The 20,890-nt window shown below is 41.8% G+C and overlaps 2 protein-coding genes and 1 long non-coding RNA gene across 5 annotated transcripts in view; 2 read left to right on the top strand and 1 right to left on the bottom strand.

The window, feature by feature from the left end:
* Positions 1–6,269: 6,269 nt before the first annotated feature.
* Positions 6,270–16,691, bottom strand: LOC308059043. 3 transcript variants are annotated; one of them, XR_013926099.1, is made up of 5 exons: positions 16,565–16,691; positions 14,256–14,346; positions 13,095–13,587; positions 11,185–11,360; positions 6,270–6,462 (listed from the first exon to the last, which is right to left on the bottom strand). It is a non-coding gene; the product is annotated as an uncharacterized lncRNA (long non-coding RNA). The 3 variants fall into 3 exon arrangements; XR_013926100.1 differs by lacking the exon at positions 6,270–6,462 and having other exon boundaries at positions 10,475–11,360; XR_013926101.1 differs by lacking the exon at positions 6,270–6,462 and having other exon boundaries at positions 10,475–11,360; positions 14,256–14,363; positions 16,565–16,684.
* On the top strand, positions 10,340–16,566 carry CPB2 (carboxypeptidase B2). The gene is made up of 4 exons (XM_080375838.1): positions 10,340–10,481; positions 11,465–11,555; positions 15,019–15,221; positions 16,382–16,566. The coding sequence occupies exons 1-4, from the start codon at positions 10,395–10,397 to the stop codon at positions 16,514–16,516; spliced, it is 516 nt and encodes a 171-aa protein (XP_080231964.1). The 5' UTR covers positions 10,340–10,394; the 3' UTR covers positions 16,517–16,566.
* Positions 16,692–17,544: 853 nt separating the features above from the next.
* ZC3H13 (zinc finger CCCH-type containing 13) overlaps positions 17,545–20,890 on the top strand; it is a 48,548-nt gene continuing 45,202 nt past the window's right edge. The window contains exon 1 of the mRNA XM_080375827.1: positions 17,545–18,160. The gene's annotated coding sequence lies outside the window, so the exon portion shown is untranslated. The remainder of the gene's footprint in view (positions 18,161–20,890) is intronic.

Below are 20,890 nucleotides of genomic sequence, written 5' to 3' on the forward strand. Positions count from 1 at the left end.
CTTAAAGCATGAGAACGTATGTCAGAGATGAAGACAGGCAAAGTGCTTTTATTTTCCACATGTACAGCTGGTTTAAAAACCTGAAATGTTTTAATAGCTACAACTAAAAGGATAAGCCCCTCCTGTTTTGGTATCAAGCAAGCTGAACAACCTCCTCCCAGGACTGAAATACCTACATAAATAATAGTGAATTATGTCTCACAGCTCTTCCATGACTCCACATCACACACCAGCAGCAGACCTGTGACAGGTGAACACCACTGAGTTCACGTCTTAAAAAGAGAATCTTTGATCTGTTTGTTTTGCAGTCGCATTTTATAGTAGGTTGCTATGGCGGTGTGAGGGTTACAGTAGGGGGACAGTTAAACATCTTTTTAGGTGAATTCAGTGAAGCAGTACTGCTCTGTGCTGCTTGAAGGTTCATTTATTTTGTGTTTAAATAAAACACTGACTATCTGACCCTTACAGAAGTATATGGCATTTCCCACTGGAAAGCATGAGTCTAACCCTCTCAGCCCCAGTTATGAGCTAAAATAATGAGATTTTAAAGGTGATACATTATATCTGACTTTTTACTTTTATCTGAAGGCTGTTGGAGGATTTAGTGGTCATGTATTAAAGCTTCCCTTTGCAAGGTCATAGTGTGATTACTGCATCTGGACGTCTAAGAAAATACCGAACATTGTGAGACTTGTGAAGGAGCCAATAACACTGGAAAGGCACCTAGATCGCTTGTAGGGAAAGGGCAAGGCTGGAGGCTGTTTGAGAGCCAAAGAAAGGTGGGAAGAAAGAGAGCCCACAGCGGACATCTGTGCTCCAGGCAGACAAAGAGCTTACATGGACCAGAACAGGAGGCAATGCTGGCAGCACTCCTTTAGTAACACTACCTGCTAGAGCCAGAGCAAGGCATTCAGCTGGAGACAAGTAAGGAGGCCTCTCCCCAGGTGATGTTAGTCAGAAAGAACAAGCGAAAGGTTTAAACCAAGCCAGGCTATGAGGACAGAGAGACACATCCATGCTGATGCCTTGTTTCTGAGGGCCTGTGTGACATGTGATGCTGACAGCCTTCCTAGTGACTGAGGAACACAGTGGCAAGGAGGGATGAAGACACAGAAATGCCTGCTGAGAGCCGGCACTAATTTAAGTCAACCTGTGAGATGGTGTCCAGGGCCCCTGGGTGGGATTCATCCGACTGTATGGGATTTCTACGCAGTTCTGCATGGAAGCAAGTCTCTTCACCTTCCTGTACAGCTAGTGGAGAAAAAGATGTGTATTTAGGTTATAATACATTCCACTCCAGCACACACACCTAAATCAGCTCAGGTTAACTGGGCCTGGAAAGTGCCTGGTTTTTTTATTAAGAGAGTGACTAGCTCAGGTGAAGATACCAGAACCATCCAAAATGAACTGTAATGCATGCCACTCTCTTTGTCTTAGCTACAGATAAGACCTGAACATTGTAGTGTGGAGACAGCAGCTGGACTTCTATTTACCCAGAAGTAAAAGGGAGAGGAAAAAGAGATGGGGAACAGCGATAGACTCCAGTGGAACCCCGGCAGAAAGCTGGAGGAGGGGAACGAGAGGGATCACTTTAAGGACAAACTCCAAGAGCAACCAGGGAAGCTGGGCACAAGGGCAGAAAGTGAAAGAAAAGAGGCGTGTTCAAGTCCAGCTGTACCAGAGCAGCAGGCAGGGCAAGGAAGCTGGGGTGGAGGGCTGTTTCTGAGGTTGGTATAAAGGCAGTAACTAGAGCTTTTGTCTGGGTGTTTTCTAACAGGGCTGGGGCAGAAGACAGATGAAAGGGGGTATAATGCCAAATCAAAGCAGAGGAACTGAGAAGCCTAACGACTACAATTTTGTCTGTTAATACTCCCCATGTTAAACATGACTACAAGAGCAAGGGCAGACATTGGATCAGTTTGTTCAGTGTATTCAGGTCCTACCAACACAAGCTATAGAGGAACTGCTGCTAGTTACCACCTGTCCAGCACTTACCACACTCACCTGAAATATTTGTGCAACAAATGGTGCGGTACAATTATATACCAGCTTCCTCATTATGGTACTCTCAGGCTGTGGGAATCATAGGACGAAACCAGATGCAGAAGCCCTTTTCTAGTCTCCCCTGTGAAAAGACTTCCCCAGATACAGGAAGATGAATTCATTTTTAAAGTAGCCCCAAACACACACTTTGGAGTGCACTTGCCTAAAGAAATAGGCAAACTGCCAGCTATGCCTATCCCTAATGACTTTTTGATGCTTTGTCAAATGATGGTGGAGGCAAAAATAGGGCTGGCATATTGTTGGTTCTGCATGAGAAACAACAGTGATTGCTTGGAGCTGGGCTAAAAGTAGAAAAGATGAATCACCTGGTTGCCAGATGCTGTCAGGTCTTTGCTTGAAATCAGTCACAACAACAAGTTATGACAATCATGGTATACAGCTTGAAAACACTACTTTTGAGGGCTCTGCCTGTTTTCTTTTCAGTGTTTGCAGACAGGGCTGGCAGGGACTTCCACAGTGTCTGGTTTACGCACTGCCACGAACTCCACATGATGGGAGGGCCAAAAGCCACCCCAACCCAGAAAATGGAAATAGAGGTCTGACATTCCCCTGAGTCTCCTCCTTCTACAAACACAAATTATTTTAATTCATATTAATTCAATGCAATTTTGAACTACGTGGCTTGCAGGGCACTGAAGATCGAGGCTGGATTTACAATGCAAAGTGGTATTTTTTCTTTCCAGAAAGCTAATTTCACTTCTGTCACTGATGGTGGGGTCAGGCATGGAGTAGCTGGGAAGCACCATCTCGTGTACAGTATGTCCAGACCATGGGTTTCAAGTAGAAGGGGAGTATTAGTTACCCAGCAGAGGGGGAGGACAGTGGTACAGACCAACGGAAACCATACCTGGCAGGAGGACAGAAATGAGGAGATCAGAAAAACTGGACTGGAGTAGGAATAATGATGGTAGCAGCCTCTGCACCTCTACAAACTACCATGTTTGGCTTTTGCCAAACTGGGAGGGCTTTTCCCAGACTGGGAGGACTTATGCCTCTGCTGAACAGTGACTGAAACCAAGAACTCGGGGGAGAACAGGAGAGCTGTCGTCTTGGTCTCGGCTAGTTTTCCACAGGTGCTGCTGCACTCCAGATTAGCTGGGGCTGGTCGCTGCCGTCTGGTGCCAGCTCCCAGGAGCAGTTTCAGAGTTCAGCAGTAGATACTGGCTAACGAAGCCCTGCATCATGTCTTTTATGGATTTTACCGATTGGCAGAAGCAAAGGCTGGAATGGGGCTCAGCATCTTCATTATTGAATCTTCTTTGAGTTCATGGCAGCCAAGCCAGGGAAGACAAGAAAAGCCTTCTCTATTTTTGCATGACCTAGAGTAGTTCCAAGTACCTGTGCTTTACCTAAATACCCTTGGTTTTCAGGGATGAAGTTTTGTGTGCTCGCCCACAAACAGACGAACAGGTTGAAGCCCTTCAGGATTTACTGAACACAACTGAGGTACACAGATCCTTCTGTCTCTCCGGTCTCTAGGACAAATTATTCTCCCCCAAGTGCACTAATACTGCTTCTCCCCACAGAGAAAGATTTAGCCCACTTTCATTCACTTGTTCTAAAACAGCAACTCAGCAAATGCTTGGTTTTCACTGCTCTGCTGCCTTCTGATTTACATGAGAAGACCCTTCCTTCACAATGTTATAGTAGTGCATGTATCAGAGCTCAGATTTCTGCAACTGATTTTGTGTTTTAAGACACTGCTAAACTGTCAAAGCACCAACACACAGTAAGTAGAAATACATTTGCTAGGGACCCTCAGCACTTCAGACCAATGCAATCTTGACCTATATGACATGCACAGCTTTGAAGATCAGGACTGATTTTTTGCGGCATTTTACTTAAAGCAGCATTTAGAAAATAAGAATCTCTTAAGCAATACTTTTTTTTTAATTGCTTCTATCTGTCACTAAATAATAGAGCATTTAATTTAAATGAGGAATCTCTCCCTCTTCAAAAACATTTGTTCAACCACACTCTCCCAGTATGAAGCCATCACTCTGCGACAAAGGTGTAACCGTTCCCTTGACCAACATAATTTACAGGATGAACCAGGATGTGTCTCAGATGACTTCAAGCTTTTAATGGTGCCTTTGGGCAGTCTTTCTCGGCTCCTATTCATTTTATGCCCACGCCAAAATCCTGCTACTCCTCTGCTGTCCCTACTAGCATCTTCTGATCCTTCCCTTCAGTTCTCACAAACCTCGATAACCTTCCTTGCTCTTTTCCACCTTCACAAGTCAACTCACATAACCCATGTCCTTTGCTGTACCAAAACAAATCTCCCCTCCTCCATCTTTTCCTCACCACCATCATTCTTCACTTTCTTGTACACAGGAGCCCCAAGAAGTCATGAACAACTGCAGCACATTCAGTGCAGAAAGAGAAATTCACAAGTCATTTCCATGAATATGTGAACTGAACATTTTTCAAGGGTTATAAACTGTCCATTTTTTTCATGGCTATAAACTGGGCAAGTTATAAAAAGAAAAGGGAAAGTTATAAAAAGAAATGGGAAAATGAAGGGCAATAGGAATAGGAAAGGGAACAGGAAGACACAAATAGTACCTCCCAACAAATTTTAATGGTTACAATCTAGCAAAAAAGAAGCAACTGAAAGTTATCATCTTACAAGAAGAATTATCAGGCTAATTACAGGTGCTACTCCTGCAAAAGCTGGAAAGCAAAAACTTGAAACAAAGGAAATCCTTTGTTCTTGCAGCACACACATTGCACGTAGTATCCATCAGAAGACCCAGACAGTGCACACCTACAACAGAATTATTTGTAGTGGCCCTGGGGCAGTATTGACCATTGCTGATGACGGGTAAAGAGACCAATAACCATATATGCATTATCAAAGTCTCCCATTTACGCCCGTTCATTGCTCCTCTGACACCTCACCTGTGTCAATCCAGAGTTCCTTAGTTTTCCTTACTCTCAATTCAAAAAATGCCTACACCAAAGAGAAACTAAATCTGAACTGTTGCACACCAGTGCAGACAGCAAACTAGTCAGGACAACAGGGAAAGCAGCGCTGGCAAGCTAAGCCTTGAGCTTGCTCCTTGGATGGGTTTTCCAAACAATGCTGTTTGATGTGTTGCTACCCTACCAATAATGTCTGAGAAGGCTACACTGAGACTAGCTCAGCCTTTTGTATAGCACATTGCAGTAATACATCCAGGGGCCAAACGTTTTACCATTTATTGTTCCAAAGTCTTGATTAAAAGCATGGATGAGTTTTCTGTATGATTTTGCAGACATGTTCTCTGAGAAATTAATGAGGTAAACAGTTGACAGCTCATACATGCCTGGAAACATGATGCCCTGAGTATAATATTCCTGGTGCAACTGCACCAGAAAAGAAAAAAATAAACCCTATTGTCTGGTCACTCCATGCTCTATGCCTTTTAAAATGCATCCAGGAACTACGTTGACCTTTTTCACATTGTAAATTCATGCCTAATTTTCTGCTTACTGTTACCCCTAGATCTTTTGGTATTACTGGTTCTAAAGTTTCAGTCTGCATTGAATATGTTGGCTTCTGATCTTATTATTGCAAAAAGATTTAATTTTACCAAGAAGAATCTAATTTTCTTATTTTCCTCCCATTTCTAATCTCTGTACTGCTGCTTCAACTTGACTTATTTCAAACCCCTTCTGGCATTTATTTCGTCCCTGATCAAAGTCATCAGCAAATACAATAACTACAAAGACGGGTCTGATCTTCATTAATTCTCCAAATACCCTCAGGGAAAATAACTCTCAGCAGACCTGAAAACATGTAACATAATAACCAGCTAAACATATACCAGAAATACTCTCTCAGAAAAGGTTATGTTCCTGTCTTTGTTCTTGATTTATGAATTTATGTGCAGAAGTCATTATAAACACTTCTTAAATACATGTTTAATTTCCAGCAGTAGCAGAAAGCTATAACACAACACAGGGAACGCTAAACTGCTTGTTACAATTGGTCTTTTAAATTGAAAACATATGCTTTGATTATTTTCAAAATACTTACTAAATACTAGTAAGAATAGTTTTTCTTTCCTCAGTAAAAAAAATAAAATGGTTTTGAAAACTTTGCAGGTCATTCTCTGGCAACCTGTTGTGGTTGAAAACATCAAGAAGGACAGAGACGTCCATTTCTATGTCAGGGAGTCCAGCATAAATAGCACAAAAGCTCAGTTAAGACAACTGACCATCCAACACAAGTACGTATTTTTTATTTGTTGTCATGAATGTTTCTGTGAAGTTGTTCATCATTTATTTAACAGGAGATTGTGCTCTTTCTTTGTTATTCAGAGTCTTGGTGGAAGATGTTCGAGGACTTATTGAAGACCAGACTACCAATGACACCTTCAGCCCACGCAGCTCTTCATCATATTATGAACACTACCATTCAATGAAAGAAGTAAGATATTTTTGTTATAATCCTCTGTAGATTCAAGGGGTGAAATTTGTCTTATGGTTGAGAACGGAGATAGGGAAAGAAATCACCAACACTTAAATAATTGTCATTGTACTGCTTAACCACTGGGAGACGTATTTACTGTAATGGCTTCATAGAGAAAGAATGAAGCACCAGACAAAATCTCTCATACATGTATTGCCTCGAACTGCCCTTCAAGTACAGTCAATACAGAAGCAAAATGAAATCACAAAACAACATATAAATATTTTTAAAATTAAATGAATAATAATTTAGCCAAACAGAACTAAAGAGGAATTTCAGGGCTATACTTGGACTGTGTTGTGACTGTATCTTACCTTACTATTTTAAAAGAAATTAAAGTCAGGCCAAGTGGTAAGTGGGCTGAATTGCTAGTTTTTCTTTCCCATCAGCTAAAGAGGCAGGATTTTGGGAGGAAGAATGAATTTAAGTCTAGACCACTTTCAGGGATGAAGGAAAACAATAGGGAGAAGATCTGTTTATTAACTTCATCCTTGCAGATATATCATTGGATGGAAGAAGCAGTGAAAGTCCATTCTGACCTCCTCCAGAAAATATATATTGGATCATCATATGAAAAACGACCACTTTATATTCTGAAGGTACAGCTGTGACTTAAATGCAAAAACTTTCCAAGTCCTAACGTAAGCAAGTGAGACTGGGTTTGGCCAGAATACTTTCTTAGATCTATACTTCTATGGCGATTTTTTGGTTTTTAGAAGTTTCCTACTTTCTTCTGGTAAGGTGCATCACCTTTGCAAAGGCATTTGACCACATTAGGTTCCTTTTTGGGTCACAAAGAAGCTATCACATCTAGGCCATCATCCAAAGGCATGAAATACTGGCATGGTGGATACCCTCCTCTGTTGACTATGAAGCCAACCTAGTTTGTTGCCCTGCAGAGTTGGCCATCTGCTTACTTGACCTCAGATCTTGCTGTAGTCTTGGTGTCTATGTTAGGAGCTTGCTGCAGGCAGTCTGAATGTGGCGCTCTCTGACTGTACGTGAATGTAAGACAGTATCCTGGCCCAGGATCAGTCTAAGCCCTCCCTAGAAGACAGATACTTCTTCCATCTTGGTTACTCTTTTCACTTTCACTTTTATGTGGTACACTTTACAGCAATGTCATTTTAATACAAATTCTCTTTTGTTAGCTTTCTAAAAACCAGGGAAAATCCAAAAGTGCCATATGGATTGACTGTGGTATCCATGCTAGAGAATGGATTTCTCCTGCTTTTTGCCTGTGGTTCATAGGCCATGTGAGTAGATAATCACATCTGATTACTGTTTTCAAATCATAGCAAAAAATCTTTATGACATTTACCTTCTCTGTCCAATTGCACTCTGAGCTCCATAAAGTCTTAACCCATTTACTTCCATAACACCAACACATGGGATTTGTGTCTAAGCTGCATACACAGCAGTGTATGTGCATGTATGTGTGTGTCACTAGATGGAGGGGGGTGCGGTGTATGTGTGTGACAGAGAGACAGAAAGTCACATGGATCAAATGCAAAAGAGCTCAGATGTATCCTCAAGTATGAAATAAACCCCGAAGTATGTACAGCAAATTCAAGAGACATTTATAATTATGAACAGTCAGGGATGCAGAGGGCATGGCAAGAAAAGCAAGTATTTGGTAATCTACGAAGGATATGTTTAAACTGCCACATGGATCTGAGCAATTACCTTGACTCTGGGTCATACAACACATGGTGGCTCATGCTCATATTACTGCAGCTGGCACTGCCTGGAGTAGATCAGAGGACACCCAGAGTGACCTCAAGATGTCCTACAAGCCTTGGCTCTTCCCTATGTGCCTTCCTAGAGCAATAGGTACCCCACACTTGCCTGTGCCAGGCATGGCATAGTTCCACACCAGCATGCACGCCAGCAATCTCTATACAGCACTTGCTGTGATGAGTCACCTGCTGCTATTGCTCTGCATTTTCTATTTGTGCTCCTGCTTTTTTCTGGATCTGCCTCATTCAGAGAATGAGGTCACACAAGTCACCTTCTTCTGAAGGTACCCCTGTACAGACACCCTCCTTTCAGACCTCCAGAACATGACCAATAACTGCCAGCCACACACATACTAACAGTTCATGGAAACTAGTAAATCTGGGGATCAAGTAGGTGGGATCAAACTGTAGTATGTATGGGCTTAGCCTGACCAGCCTTGATGTGCTCCCACAGACCAATGGTCACATCTGATCTTTAGTATCTTCAATATCTTCGCTGCTCAGCATAGTGAACAAAGGTACACCGAAAGATACAACACCCATTTTTTGCACCTGGATTTTAACATATGTTACCTCCATCTTTTTGAATTTAATGCATCTCTGCTCAACTCATTATGCTCAGCTGATGGCCCAGTTCCTAGTACAGAACAGAAAAATGCTCCTAAGGTCTTTCTGTCTCAGACAAGGTTGTCCAGCTTGCTCAGTAAATATCCTGAGATATTATTTATTGTTACATTTTCACAGAAGCAAAGTTCACAGTAAAAAAAAGCTGGATGAGATGGAGACTTCACAATCACCAGTACTATAGCCAGAGAAACAACATAGATGAGTCCTTGAAACATGAATTATGGTTTGGCCATGATGGAACTATGGATGATGATGGTGAAGATAACAATAATAATAATAATGATGATGATAAATGTGTTTATTTCTGTCCTCAGTCACAACTATAAAACCTCAATGACTATAACATTTGAAAAGAAATTGAAGGAGTTAGGAACAGATACAGCTGAATATACTTGTGACCCACTGATAATCCCAGCCTCCAAGGTTCCCTCTGAGAGAAATGCATTTGCCCTTTTCATTCTGTTCCAAATAATAACCAGCTGTGCTGCCACTTTCCAAGTGACACATCCCTGCAGCATTTTTCAGAAGTAACAAGCTGAACATTTAGGTTCTCCATCCCCTTGATCTAATTGACGTGTTTTAAATTCAAATTTTATTTCTATAACAATTCACAAAGTAACGTTTTAAAATCTAACATTAACACACATCTGCACACACACACACACATTAAAATCATGAGCCCTCTCTAGCAAATGCTAGGCATTCTTTATAATGGGTCCACTTTATCATTTAATTTTGTCATTAAGATTGTAGAAAGATTGACATTTCTCATTTAGTCAGAGAAAGTCCGTTGCCTTAGGAAAACTAGGAAGGATTTTAAATGAAAGAGGGTGGTTTAAGTAAGGCAGAAAGAAAAAAAAAAAAGATATGATTAAGGACTTAGTCTATTCCAATAGTAACAAACCTGTTTATCTAGGTTAAAATTCCCCCCCCCCCCCATGTTGTGGACAAACAACCAGGTTAGTATCACTAACACCTTCAAAATAGGCTGTGAGGCAAAGTTAGCAATGTAGATCTTACTGAGTGCATTGAACTTACAATGCGACCAGAAGAGAAAATGTTACATACAGCAGCCGTCGGAAATGTTACTTGCTATTTTTGGTCTTGCTTTATTTTATGCTGCCTTTGTGGCATTTGGGGTGACAGGGAGGGTTCCTATCATTTATACAAGCAGCAAAAACTCAAACCTTCCTATTATTAGGCTTCAACTCTATTTCATGACCAACATTAAAAGACTGCAGTATATCTGATTGACTGTATCAGTTTGATTCCTACCCTTTCCCTGGCACTTCTAAACAAAGAGCTGCTTTGCTGTTAAGCAATTTCTGTGACATGACCTGCCTCTATCAAGAGGTAGACTGGTCTGATAATTGCACAATTATTTCACATATGCTATCAGGTGCCTTTCTAGGAAGGTAAGAAAACCACTATTACAAAAACTTTTTAAGTTTTTAAGTTTCCCCTGTGCTTTATAGGCAATCCATGTGCGTGAGAGAGACCGGACCATGACAAGACTTCTGGAGCACTTTGATTTCTACGTCATGCCTGTTGTGAATGTGGACGGCTACGTGTACACGTGGAGCCATCCCTCTGTACGTACAGCTTTTGTGACAGGCTGTGCAACATACTGATGTGCTGTTTATGGAAACTATCAGTGTGCATGCTTAGGGCATCATTTCCATCATGGAACTGCACGCCCCAAACTCTTAATCTGTGCTTGGGATTTCTGCGTCTCTGCCCTATTTAAATACAAAAAATACTGAAACTAATTGGCATTTGAGCCACTGTACTTTTGTGTCTTCCAAGCTGCTGGAAACACATTTGGAAATGACAGAACCTCATCCTGGGATTTTAATACTTCCAGATGTCAGGGAATGCCTGTGCCAGCCTGCAGCAGCAAGGTTACAAACATGGCACAATCCAGCACAAGCTGAAGAGTGTGCTGCATCACATAGAGCACAGCCAATAATTCACTTCCTCCTCCTGCAATATAGCCCTGTTCTCTGAGTACTTTTTGTTTCAGATAAATGAAGGTATCTTTTGCCAAGGATTTTATTTATTGGTTGGAAATTCCCAGCTGTTGAGATGTTCTTTGATTTTCAGATCCTTCACTCAAGTTTCAAAAAGATAAATCTCCTCCACTCTTTTACTCAATTCGATCTTCAACCCAGCTTGATTCACATTTGGATAACTACATTGATACACCTCAACAGCTGTACACCAGATTTCCAACTTTCCACATGCTGTCAGGAATGCCTACAGAAAGATTGCACTTGGACTCCTAAACTCAAATACCTGGCCAAACTGTGTGTCTTCTCTCCTCCCTCCACAGTCCAAATCCATTGAAATCAGACCAGACATGTCCACTTCTTATCCTGTTCAACATCTCCTTTTCTCAGCCAGCCTCACGGGCAATTAGATTGTAGTTTTATAATCTCCCTTGGTGTTTTGCCTCTTCATTGGCATGTGACCTGTAGAGGCACAAGTGAGAAGTCACATTTAACTAACCAGTGAGATGGTGCATTGCTTTTCTCAGCTTTTCTCCTGAACATGGCTTGTGTGACTCTTTCCATAGAATCGGCTGTGGAGAAAGAGCCGCTCATCACACGGTAACAGCAAGTGCATCGGTACTGACATGAACAGGAATTTTGATGCACGCTGGTGTGGTATGACATTATTTCCTTCCTATTGTACCCCTGCCTCACTTTTAGCTTTTAAAAATCTTTATTTTGAATTTTTTTTCATTTACCATTTCACAAAGTTGATATACAGATAAATGCACCTGAATATCTGTTATGAACCAGTGAACACATCCCCATTTTGAGACACTTTTTGTTGGGACTCAGGATTTTTCCTCCCCAGGTGCCACACTGGGGACTAATCTCTTCTCAGCATGATGACAAGAGAGGAGAGAACCAGGACCCTGGAACCCATCCACTGCATCACACCATGACACACCTGGTGCAGACTGTTGATGAGGAGGAAAGAGGGATGAGGTGGCCCTTGCCATGTCACCCAAGGCCTACTGCACCATCCAGTTGAGCAGATGCTCTACCATGTTGCATGAACTAATCACCTCAGTCATTTTTCAGTAATGCCTAGATAACCAAGATTTTTTCGCTCTGAATGTTCCTTGTCAAGGCTCTATCATGTTTACTTAACTGCAGGAACATTAGTACTTAATAGTCTGCAGAACTAATATGTTGCCATATAGATCAGACCTGCCTTCACTCACTACTGACAGTGATGTCCTGTATGACTTTCAGCCATTTTAGTCCATTGCTAAACTGGGAATAAAGTTATTTACTTACCATCCATGGCTATTATATAGAGAAAAATATACCTTTTTTCAGGCACAGAATTATGAAGATGAGGACTAAATACATAGATTTAAAAGTGATATTCAGTATAAATATGTCATAAAGACAGAACTTGGACAAGACTGACAATAGTTTCAGGGCAAGGTTATATAACGTGGTGCATTCAACTTGTCAAGCACTTTTGGTGGGTGGTGAACAACTTTGGAAGAGGAGAAATTATTCTAGTTTACATAGAGCAGAAGAATGCAGGTAGATTAGAAAGTACTTCCTTTCCAAGTAAGCCTTTGGACAAAATGTACACATTCTTACAAGGCAAAACCAGAACATCTTAATTGAGTAACTAGGGAAGTATTCATACTGGTTTTCAGCCATGCTACACTCCTCAGTTAGGCATGGTTGAAAACATAGGAAAGAGAAGCCTCAGCACCTTGCAAGGTCATTGGAGAGAAAAAACTGTACAGATTAGCCTAGGCACCAAAGTCTGGTGCTTAAAATAACTTAAACAGATGATTGCTAAGGATCTCCCTAGGTTTCTACTTCTTAATTATACAGACAGTAAAATGCCGAAAAAAAGTCATATTTTTCTTAATTAGCATAAAAATATTGTTTATACCGATTCAGATGCATTAGCCATTGATAGCAATGGTTGAACAGATTTGATCCAGAACATACTAACTGCAGAATCTCCATTATTTCACACAGCTGTAGCTGTGTGAAACACCAGGCATTCAACAGGATCCTCAGAAGAACCAACCTGGAGTTTTATCACGTTATAACACTTGTAATTATTACTAGCTGTGCCAATTGAATACAGTAACACAACTATGTTCATGGGAAATGACCACAAATTCATGCAAACATGCCATTTAATCTTTACTCACCTACCTTTAAACAGTGAAGAGTTTTAGTCAGGGGTGTCAAATGTTCAGACGTCCACTGGCTTCAGTGCTCTTGTGAATATACTTTGTACCACCACTAAATTCCAGGTTTTAGATCTGTGTATTTAATTAGAAATGTACTGCTGTGTTTATTTGTTCTTCCCCTTCAGCTGCTCAGATAGCAACTCTATGAACTTTATGAACAATCTTCTATGAAGAGCAAAATATACTAAATGCAGTGATACCTTACGCTCTTCTTTTATACCATTAAAAAGAAAAATTACTCCACTAAAAGCAATGTGCAATCTTGGAATTTGCTCTGTGGAACTGAATTTCACTGGAATCCAGACTTAATTTTTTTCTCCACGTTTTCTACATTATTTCCTTAGTTGGCTGTTCTGAGTACGACCAAGAATATAGGAAAGCAGACAGAACATTCATCCAAGACTGCCAGCCAAGAGATTCTTCATTGCCTTTTTCCTTGAACAGTACTCACTTCTCTGCAAAACAGAACAGTGTAAAATTTAACACTGTCATTTTGTCACCTTCACATGATTTCACATAGATGCTAGGAATTGTTTGTTTTCATGTGTATGAATTTTCATGGACCGTCTGTGAAATCTCCCTCAATTCAGAAGCATTAAGGCATATATATGTATCCCAGAACATAAACATATCACAGCCCTCTCTGCCTCACTACCCTTGTTTCTGACCCCCCAGCCTACATTTCCCAGAGTCAGTGTCTCTGTTGACACTTCTCCCCCACAGCGTGCTCTCCTCATTATATTATTTCTGCTTCTTTTGCTGTGTCACACAAGGGTGTAGGTCATATGAGGATGTATTTTCAGCCACTGATATTAAGAAGGGGCTTGCAGTATCTGTGCAACAGTTGAATGCATGAAAATACAGGTTTATTCTTAGCATTGACAGCCAGGTAACATGACCTACAAACCTAGTTTTTCTGTCTATCACAGCTACATTTCACCCATATACACCTGTACAGAGCTTTGCAACTTTTAATTAACTAAAATATATATCTATCAAAAACTTTTAAGTTGTTTTGGGGTCCAGATACGCTCCCCACTACTTTGTGGCATGCTATAGATCTCCCCTAGGTATCACCGGCACCAGAAGACATTTCCTTCTCTCCTGTACCGTATGATAATACCTTGTGTTGCTTCTACAGCGCTGCTACTCTGCAGATGTAACTGGCATTATTGATTTCTGGAAGACGGACATCTCTTAAAGTCTCCCAGTGCCTGTGGATGAAGAAAGTCTTGTGGGTGTTAAAGCACTCAGTGAGCTTTATTCCTGCATAAGACTTAAGGATAAAATAACCATTTAAACTACAGATAGTAGCAAAGGGGAAAACTTACAAAATTTATTAAAACATTAAAAGCTGACATTTAACACTAAAGAACCCAGCTGCTTCCAGAAAGTTATTTGGTCTTATTCTGAAGATAGCAAAAATGGTGAATTCTAGTTGTCTTTTCGGTAACTTATTCCAGTGCCTAGTTTTCCTCATTCTTAAAACCCTTCATTTTCATTTGCGTTTCTTCAACTTCCAATTGGCAGTTTGCTTTCCCCCTGAGATTAGAACTGCCTTTTTCCTGTAGTACTTCTAGATTTTAAGAAGGGATCTCACAGTCTTTTCTTGATGAATTTAAAGGGAGCATATTCATCCTCTCCTCTAATACTTTATATCCAGTCTTTGAATATTTATTTTTCTTCACCTTCTCCATATTTTTTTCAGGTAGGTGAGAAACCCTAATAGGCTCACAACGATTTTTACAATACGCAAGTTTTTTCCATAGCATGGCAGAGTCCATGATTTCTTGCATATTAGTACCATACTCTGCTCTTTCATTAGACAAACAGAAATGTGGAAGGGAAGTGGTCAAGGAGTAACACTGTGTGCTTTTTTGTTACAGGGGAAGGAGCATCTCCCTATGAATGTCACCAGATATACTGTGGACCCTACCCAGAGTCTGAGCCTGAAGTGAAGGCAGTGGCTCGTTTTATCAGAGATCACAAGGACATCATTAAAGCCTACATAACCATGCACTCTTACTCCCAGTTGGTATTGTTTCCATATTCTTACACTATGGACAAAAGCAAAGACCATGATGAGTTGGTAAGTCTTACCTTAAGCTGTCAGAGTAGGTGGACAGCTCAGTCATATTCGTTTTACTTAAAGCCATCAAATTCCCTAGAGCAAGGAATTCCCTCTCCTGGGCTTCCCAGCCCACTTTTGTCGTTTCCTAAGCTCCAAGTGCCGCAGCAATTCATTATTTTATTAGCAGCAAGAGCTCCTCCCTAGCAGAAAGGAGTAGAAATCATGTAAAGGAGACCAGAAAGCAGCTTTGCAGGCTTAGGATTTGCCATATGGGAAGACAGCACGTCTGAGGTGGACAGGTCACTTCATATGCTACATGACATAAGGGCAGGCAGTAAGAGAATTTATAAAGATACAGGATTGACATTTGCATGCACTGCTGCCATTTTTTCTGCTTTTCAACTTCATGTATCTCCCATTTTACCTAACACTCTATTTTTAAAAACCGTATTTTAAAAAATGTTTTAAGAAACATATGTTGTAGAGATAAGAGGACTGTAAAGAAGTACACAGTTAAAACATTGGAAACATCCTACTTAATTAGACAAAACCCCAGACAGTCCAGTATAGCATCTCCATTGGTAACTAGTGCCAGTGTGTTCAGAAGAAACAAAAAAAATTGAGTAATGTAAATACAGAACAAACTAACTCCAAACAACATACATTCTTACGCTGTCTCAGATGCTGTTTAATTTCCTGAAACAAACTGCTTTATATACTGCAATAAAATGCAGTTGGGAGTGAACAGTAATAATGCATTTGTGACTCCTTCCCTACAAGGCAGAAAGAGATGCACTAATTCTAGGCATTTAAGTCTTCCTCATGGCTTAAGAGTAGAATTCCCTCAATGAAAATATTTTTCTGCCATTTTTCTCAATCAACAGTGACTTAAATACTGTGGTAGAAAAGGAAAAATACAAGTGGGAACAAATGGTTTGACAACAGTTTGCTGCCTGAAGTGGTAGTACGGTCCCATCTATATTTTTTATCTAGTTATAGCAGAAATGCAATTGGTAGCATGGACATACGCTGAAAATTTTAACCAGCTTCTGTGGATTTTCTAAAGCCTTTTTGTAAGTGTATTTAACAAATGAGAGATCCAGAATACAGTGTAAGTAAATCCATACATATTAACTATTATCACAAGGCTATAAAACTAATATTTTGTTTAATTTCAGGAAAGTCTGGCAAAGAAAGCAGCTACAGCTATAAAGAGGACAACAATGAAAACTTACAAACTTGGTGCTGGTGCACAAACAATTTGTAAGTACGATTTTACTGCAACAGTAGGCATGACAGCGTATCCTTGCTAGCATCAGAAGACAGCTTTTGAACCGAAGTTCTGGTTTCAGGTAACTTACCTGTTTTCCGTTCCTCACACAGATTTAGCTCCTGGAGGGTCAGATGACTGGGCTTATGATCTTGGCATTAAATATTCCTTTACCATTGAGCTTCGGGACACAGGAACTTACGGATTTTTGCTTCCTCCTCATGAAATTAAACCTACTTGCTTAGAAGCACTTTCTGCTGTCAAAGAGATAGCTCAACACGTTCTTGAAAATTTGTGATGTTGAATATAACTTATTTCAGCATGACTGTACTCAGCTCAATAATAAAAAAGCTTTCTACTTTATTAGAAGTATTTATATATAGGCCAAAAAATAAAGTATGATTGCAGCCCCTATACTTCATTTTAGAATACATCAGGTTTTTCCAACCATACTTATATACCTATACCTACAATGGTAGTTCAGCGCACTACATATATATATATATGTATTGCACACTATAAGGGTAGAATAGCATAGATAATCTTATGTCTCTTTCGATGGTGGGACCTCCAGGTGATCTAGCATCTAGTGGGCCCCTGACTGACATGCAGCATGATGGCCAGATCCCATCCATACAAATTCCCCAATTATGGTCATTCGGACTATTATAGGACTTCCTTACAAGAAAACAACCCTATTCATAGTTTCCACTGTCAAACAAAAAGGATGTTCACCTGACAACTTCTTGCTGCACATTTCGATAAAGGGCAGCAGGCGGCCAGACCACCGCACCCGGTGGAGGCTGCCCAGTTGGCTGGCAGGGTTATCTACCCTGCGGCCACAGGCCTGCATGGCACGTTAAGGCCTGAAGACTAATCCAAGCACCAGTAGTGCCAGGGAAAGGGGCAACGTTTTAAAGTGAAGAGGGAATATTTAGATTAGATCTAAGGAAGACATTTTTTGTGATGAGGGTGGTGAAACTCTGACACGGGCTGCGCAGGGAGGTGGCAGATGCCCTGTCCCTGGACACGCTGGAGGCCAGGCTGGACGGCGCTCTGAGCAACCTCAGCTAGTGGAAGCTGTCCCTGCCTGCGACAGGGCAGCTGGACGGGATCACCTTCAACGGCCCCTTCCGACCCAAGCCGTTCTGTAAGTCTTTCCCGCACCTCAGCCGCACAGTTTTATCATCCCCGCAACGCTGACCGGCTTAGGCCGAGGCTCTGGGCTGGCAAACCCGCCTGGGGCGCTCAGAGCTGCCGGAAACGCCGGCCCGGCCGGAGCCCCGCGAGGCGCCGCAGCCCCCGCCAACAGGCAGCCCTCCCGCGGCGCACGCGGCCCGCCTTCCCCGCCCCCCCAACATGGCGTCTCTGCCGCTTCCGTCCGGCCCGCGAGCACCGCCCTCCTCCCCGTGACGTCATCACCAGCGGCAGGGGGGCGCGAGGGCCGCCGGGAAGGGTGCGCGCGGCGGTGGCGGCTGTTACCCAGCGGCCCTGGCGCGCGTGGGCAGGGCGGGAGCGGCGGGTGCTGTGCGGCTGCGGGAGCGGGTGGCGCTCCTCGTCTTCCTCTCCGTGTCGCTCCGCGGTCAGGCCCGGGAGGACGGACTCCCCCCTCGCCCCCTCCCACCCTCTCCGCCCCGGGCGGCGGCGGAGGAGGCGGCGGGGAGCGGCGCGGCAGCGGAAGGAGCAGGTGAGTGCGGCGGTACGGCCGGGGGCGCGGAGGGCGGGGGAGGGGAGGGGAGAGGAGGGGAAGGCCGTGAGGGAAGGAGAGGCGGGGCGAGTCCGATCCGGTCCCTGCCCGGGGGCGGCGGGGCTCGGGGGCGCACGGCCTTCGGAGCGGAGCTGCGGGGCGGCCGCGTTCCCGCCCGGCGCGGTGCGCCGTAGGGGCGGCCCGCCGGCGGCCGCGGGGCCGCAGCGCAGGTGCCGGTCATCCGGCAGTTTGCTTGGGGTGCGGTTCCGCCAGTCGGCGGCCGCGCTGGAGTCTGCCTCCCATATACTCGGATCTTCCCTGTTCGGGTTTTTTTTTTCCACTTCAATGAGGCTCTTGGCCCACTTTCTGGCAGTAAAATAGTTTCTGCTTTATGCGCTTAGAGGAACTACTAATTTCACTTGTGTAAATTCACTCATCACCATTTCTGTAGATAGTGGCTACAGCTAACTCCCATCCCTTCCAGAACTTGTAAACTGGGCATAGTGGGTTACTGTTATGGGTGGTTCGCTTAGGTCCTCACCTTTGACTTCTCTGCTGGATTATCACTCCAGCACTGATTTCTTGTCAGCCTTCTGCAAGACGGAAGAACAGGTTTTGACAGATACTGGATTAGCAGCCAGGACCTTAAAAGGGATCTTGCTTTGATGGTGAAATACTTATGATTCCTCTGTGCAGATGGGAGTGGACAGCTCAGCCCATGAACTGAACGTATCTGAAAACTAGAAGTGTGTCTATATGTGGCTGTGCCTGAGATGATGCACCACATTTCTCAGCATGCTTGCTGGAGTGTGACGGTATGCTAATGTGGTGATCCAATTTACAGATTGGAGATACCAAGGGTTTTTTTGGATACATGTTATGAAGGCTGAGTGAGCTTGGGTCTGTCCACACCAGTTGCATAGACTGTCACTTAGTCTGGTGAAACATCTTCTTTGAGTATGAGGACTTTGTTAGACAAGATATGGAATACTGTGTACTTTCTTTTGTGATACTAGGGCCTGATGGTTTAATTTATTTATTTACATGTAGAAAGCCAATCATGATTTTATACTTGTGAAAACATAATTAGCAGTTGCTTATCACTACTAATGGAGAAATAGCATATGTTAAATTCAAGGGATAGGTACAAGTTAATGTGGTGATGGGTTAACAGCACGGAGTTGTTGAAGTAAACTTGGAATAACTTCTAGTTTTCTGTCATACAGGCTTCTTTGTGTGAGTTGAAGAGTGCTAGACTGACACTACATAAGTGTGCAACCAATATTTGACTGTTATTTTTAAAGTTGGTTAACAATGTATTTTAGTATTTTTAGCATTATTTTTAGGTAGTAAACCTGTGGAGCTCCTTCAGATATCACTACTGTATTAGTATTGTGACATGGAAACATTAACTTTGTAATGAGAAACAAAACCTTTTCAAGTAAAAGCTCTTCATTTGGCAAAGTGAAGGGAAGCGCTGACATTTTCCTCTTTCTAAGCTGTTATTTAGTTGTCCACAGGAATTTAGTTTATCCTAGAGCATTATAATCAGTTTGTATCTCAACTTACATAGGATTTTAAATTTAAAATTTTGCTTGTTATTTTAAATAGCATATTTATCACTTCACAAGTAGGGGTTTGTAAGTGACATAATGTTTAGCCTGTGTGTGGTATGCACATATGCGTGCACAGATATTGACATGCTTACTAGTGATGTCTTCGACTTCTTAAAGAGATCTGTATCTCCTTACAGTTTTTTGTGAACTTTGCTTTTGTTCTGTTACATCTCAGTTTCTAATTTTCCTGGAGAAGCAGGATTATTTTTTACAGAGGACTGGATTAAGTTTTTCTAACAGAAAAACAGGTGTTTCAGATGTGTTTCTCTTGATCATGGCTTATGTAATGTCATACTTCTCTTGAAGAAAAATATTAAGCATGCTTGACACCAAAATGTAGGAGTACTGATAATAAAAAAATATAGAATTTCACTGAATATTGTGTCAATCATATCATACTTCATTGATTCCAATTACTTGGTTAGTGCCCACTAGTTATACTCACTTCTCTCAAGTCTGTCTACATTTTAGATTTATTTGTGAAGTAACAGTAAAATATATTTTACTTCAAATGGTAGTATAATTAGTGTCATTAACAGACTGTCTCTCACCCTGGAAAAGTTACCTCGATTAAAAAATTCATCTGATTCATCTGTGAATAAGTAAATGTAGTGTTAAAATACCAAATTTATTATTAAAGATTCCCCTGTATCTTATTTGTGTACGGGAAAGTGATACCTTACACTTAAAGCCTTAGCTAAGATTTCTTTTAGGAATACAATGTTCATTTCAGTTAGTGGTAGTAAGCTGTTGCAAAAGTTGCAGAAACTTCAGTGCCCCTAAGTAGATTTAGCAATGCAATGTCAGGTACCTGAAATAGAGAAGTACATAATTTTCTACTTAGAAACTTCTTATAAAAGAAATCTTGGTAGTAATTATTTGAAATGTTGAAATATGAATGCTCAGGCTCTGTCTAATCCATCTGAGTCTTTGGTAAGGAGGTGGTAGTTCAGAGACACAAGCATTTGGTGGAAAGGAAAATCATTGCCCTGGCCATCAGTGTGGGGTTGATAGCAGGACTGTGATATATCAAGGGTAAAGCAACATATGAGGAAAATGTGGGAGAATTGAGCAAATCATGGGAATTTTTATGGGATGTTCCATTTAAATTGTT

Source organism: Falco punctatus (assembly GCF_963210335.1).
Source record: "Falco punctatus genome assembly, chromosome: 2".
NCBI lineage: Eukaryota > Metazoa > Chordata > Aves > Falconiformes > Falconidae > Falco > Falco punctatus.

Coding starts and splice junctions, on each gene's coding strand:
- CPB2 (XM_080375838.1), top strand. CDS start 10,395: ATGACAAGACTTCTGGAGCACTTTGATTTCTACGTCATGCCTGTTGTG. Junction 11,556..15,018: donor TTTTGATGCACGCTGGTGTG/GTATGACATTAT, acceptor TTTTTGTTACAG/GGGAAGGAGCATCTCCCTAT. Junction 15,222..16,381: donor GCAAAGACCATGATGAGTTG/GTAAGTCTTACC, acceptor GTTTAATTTCAG/GAAAGTCTGGCAAAGAAAGC.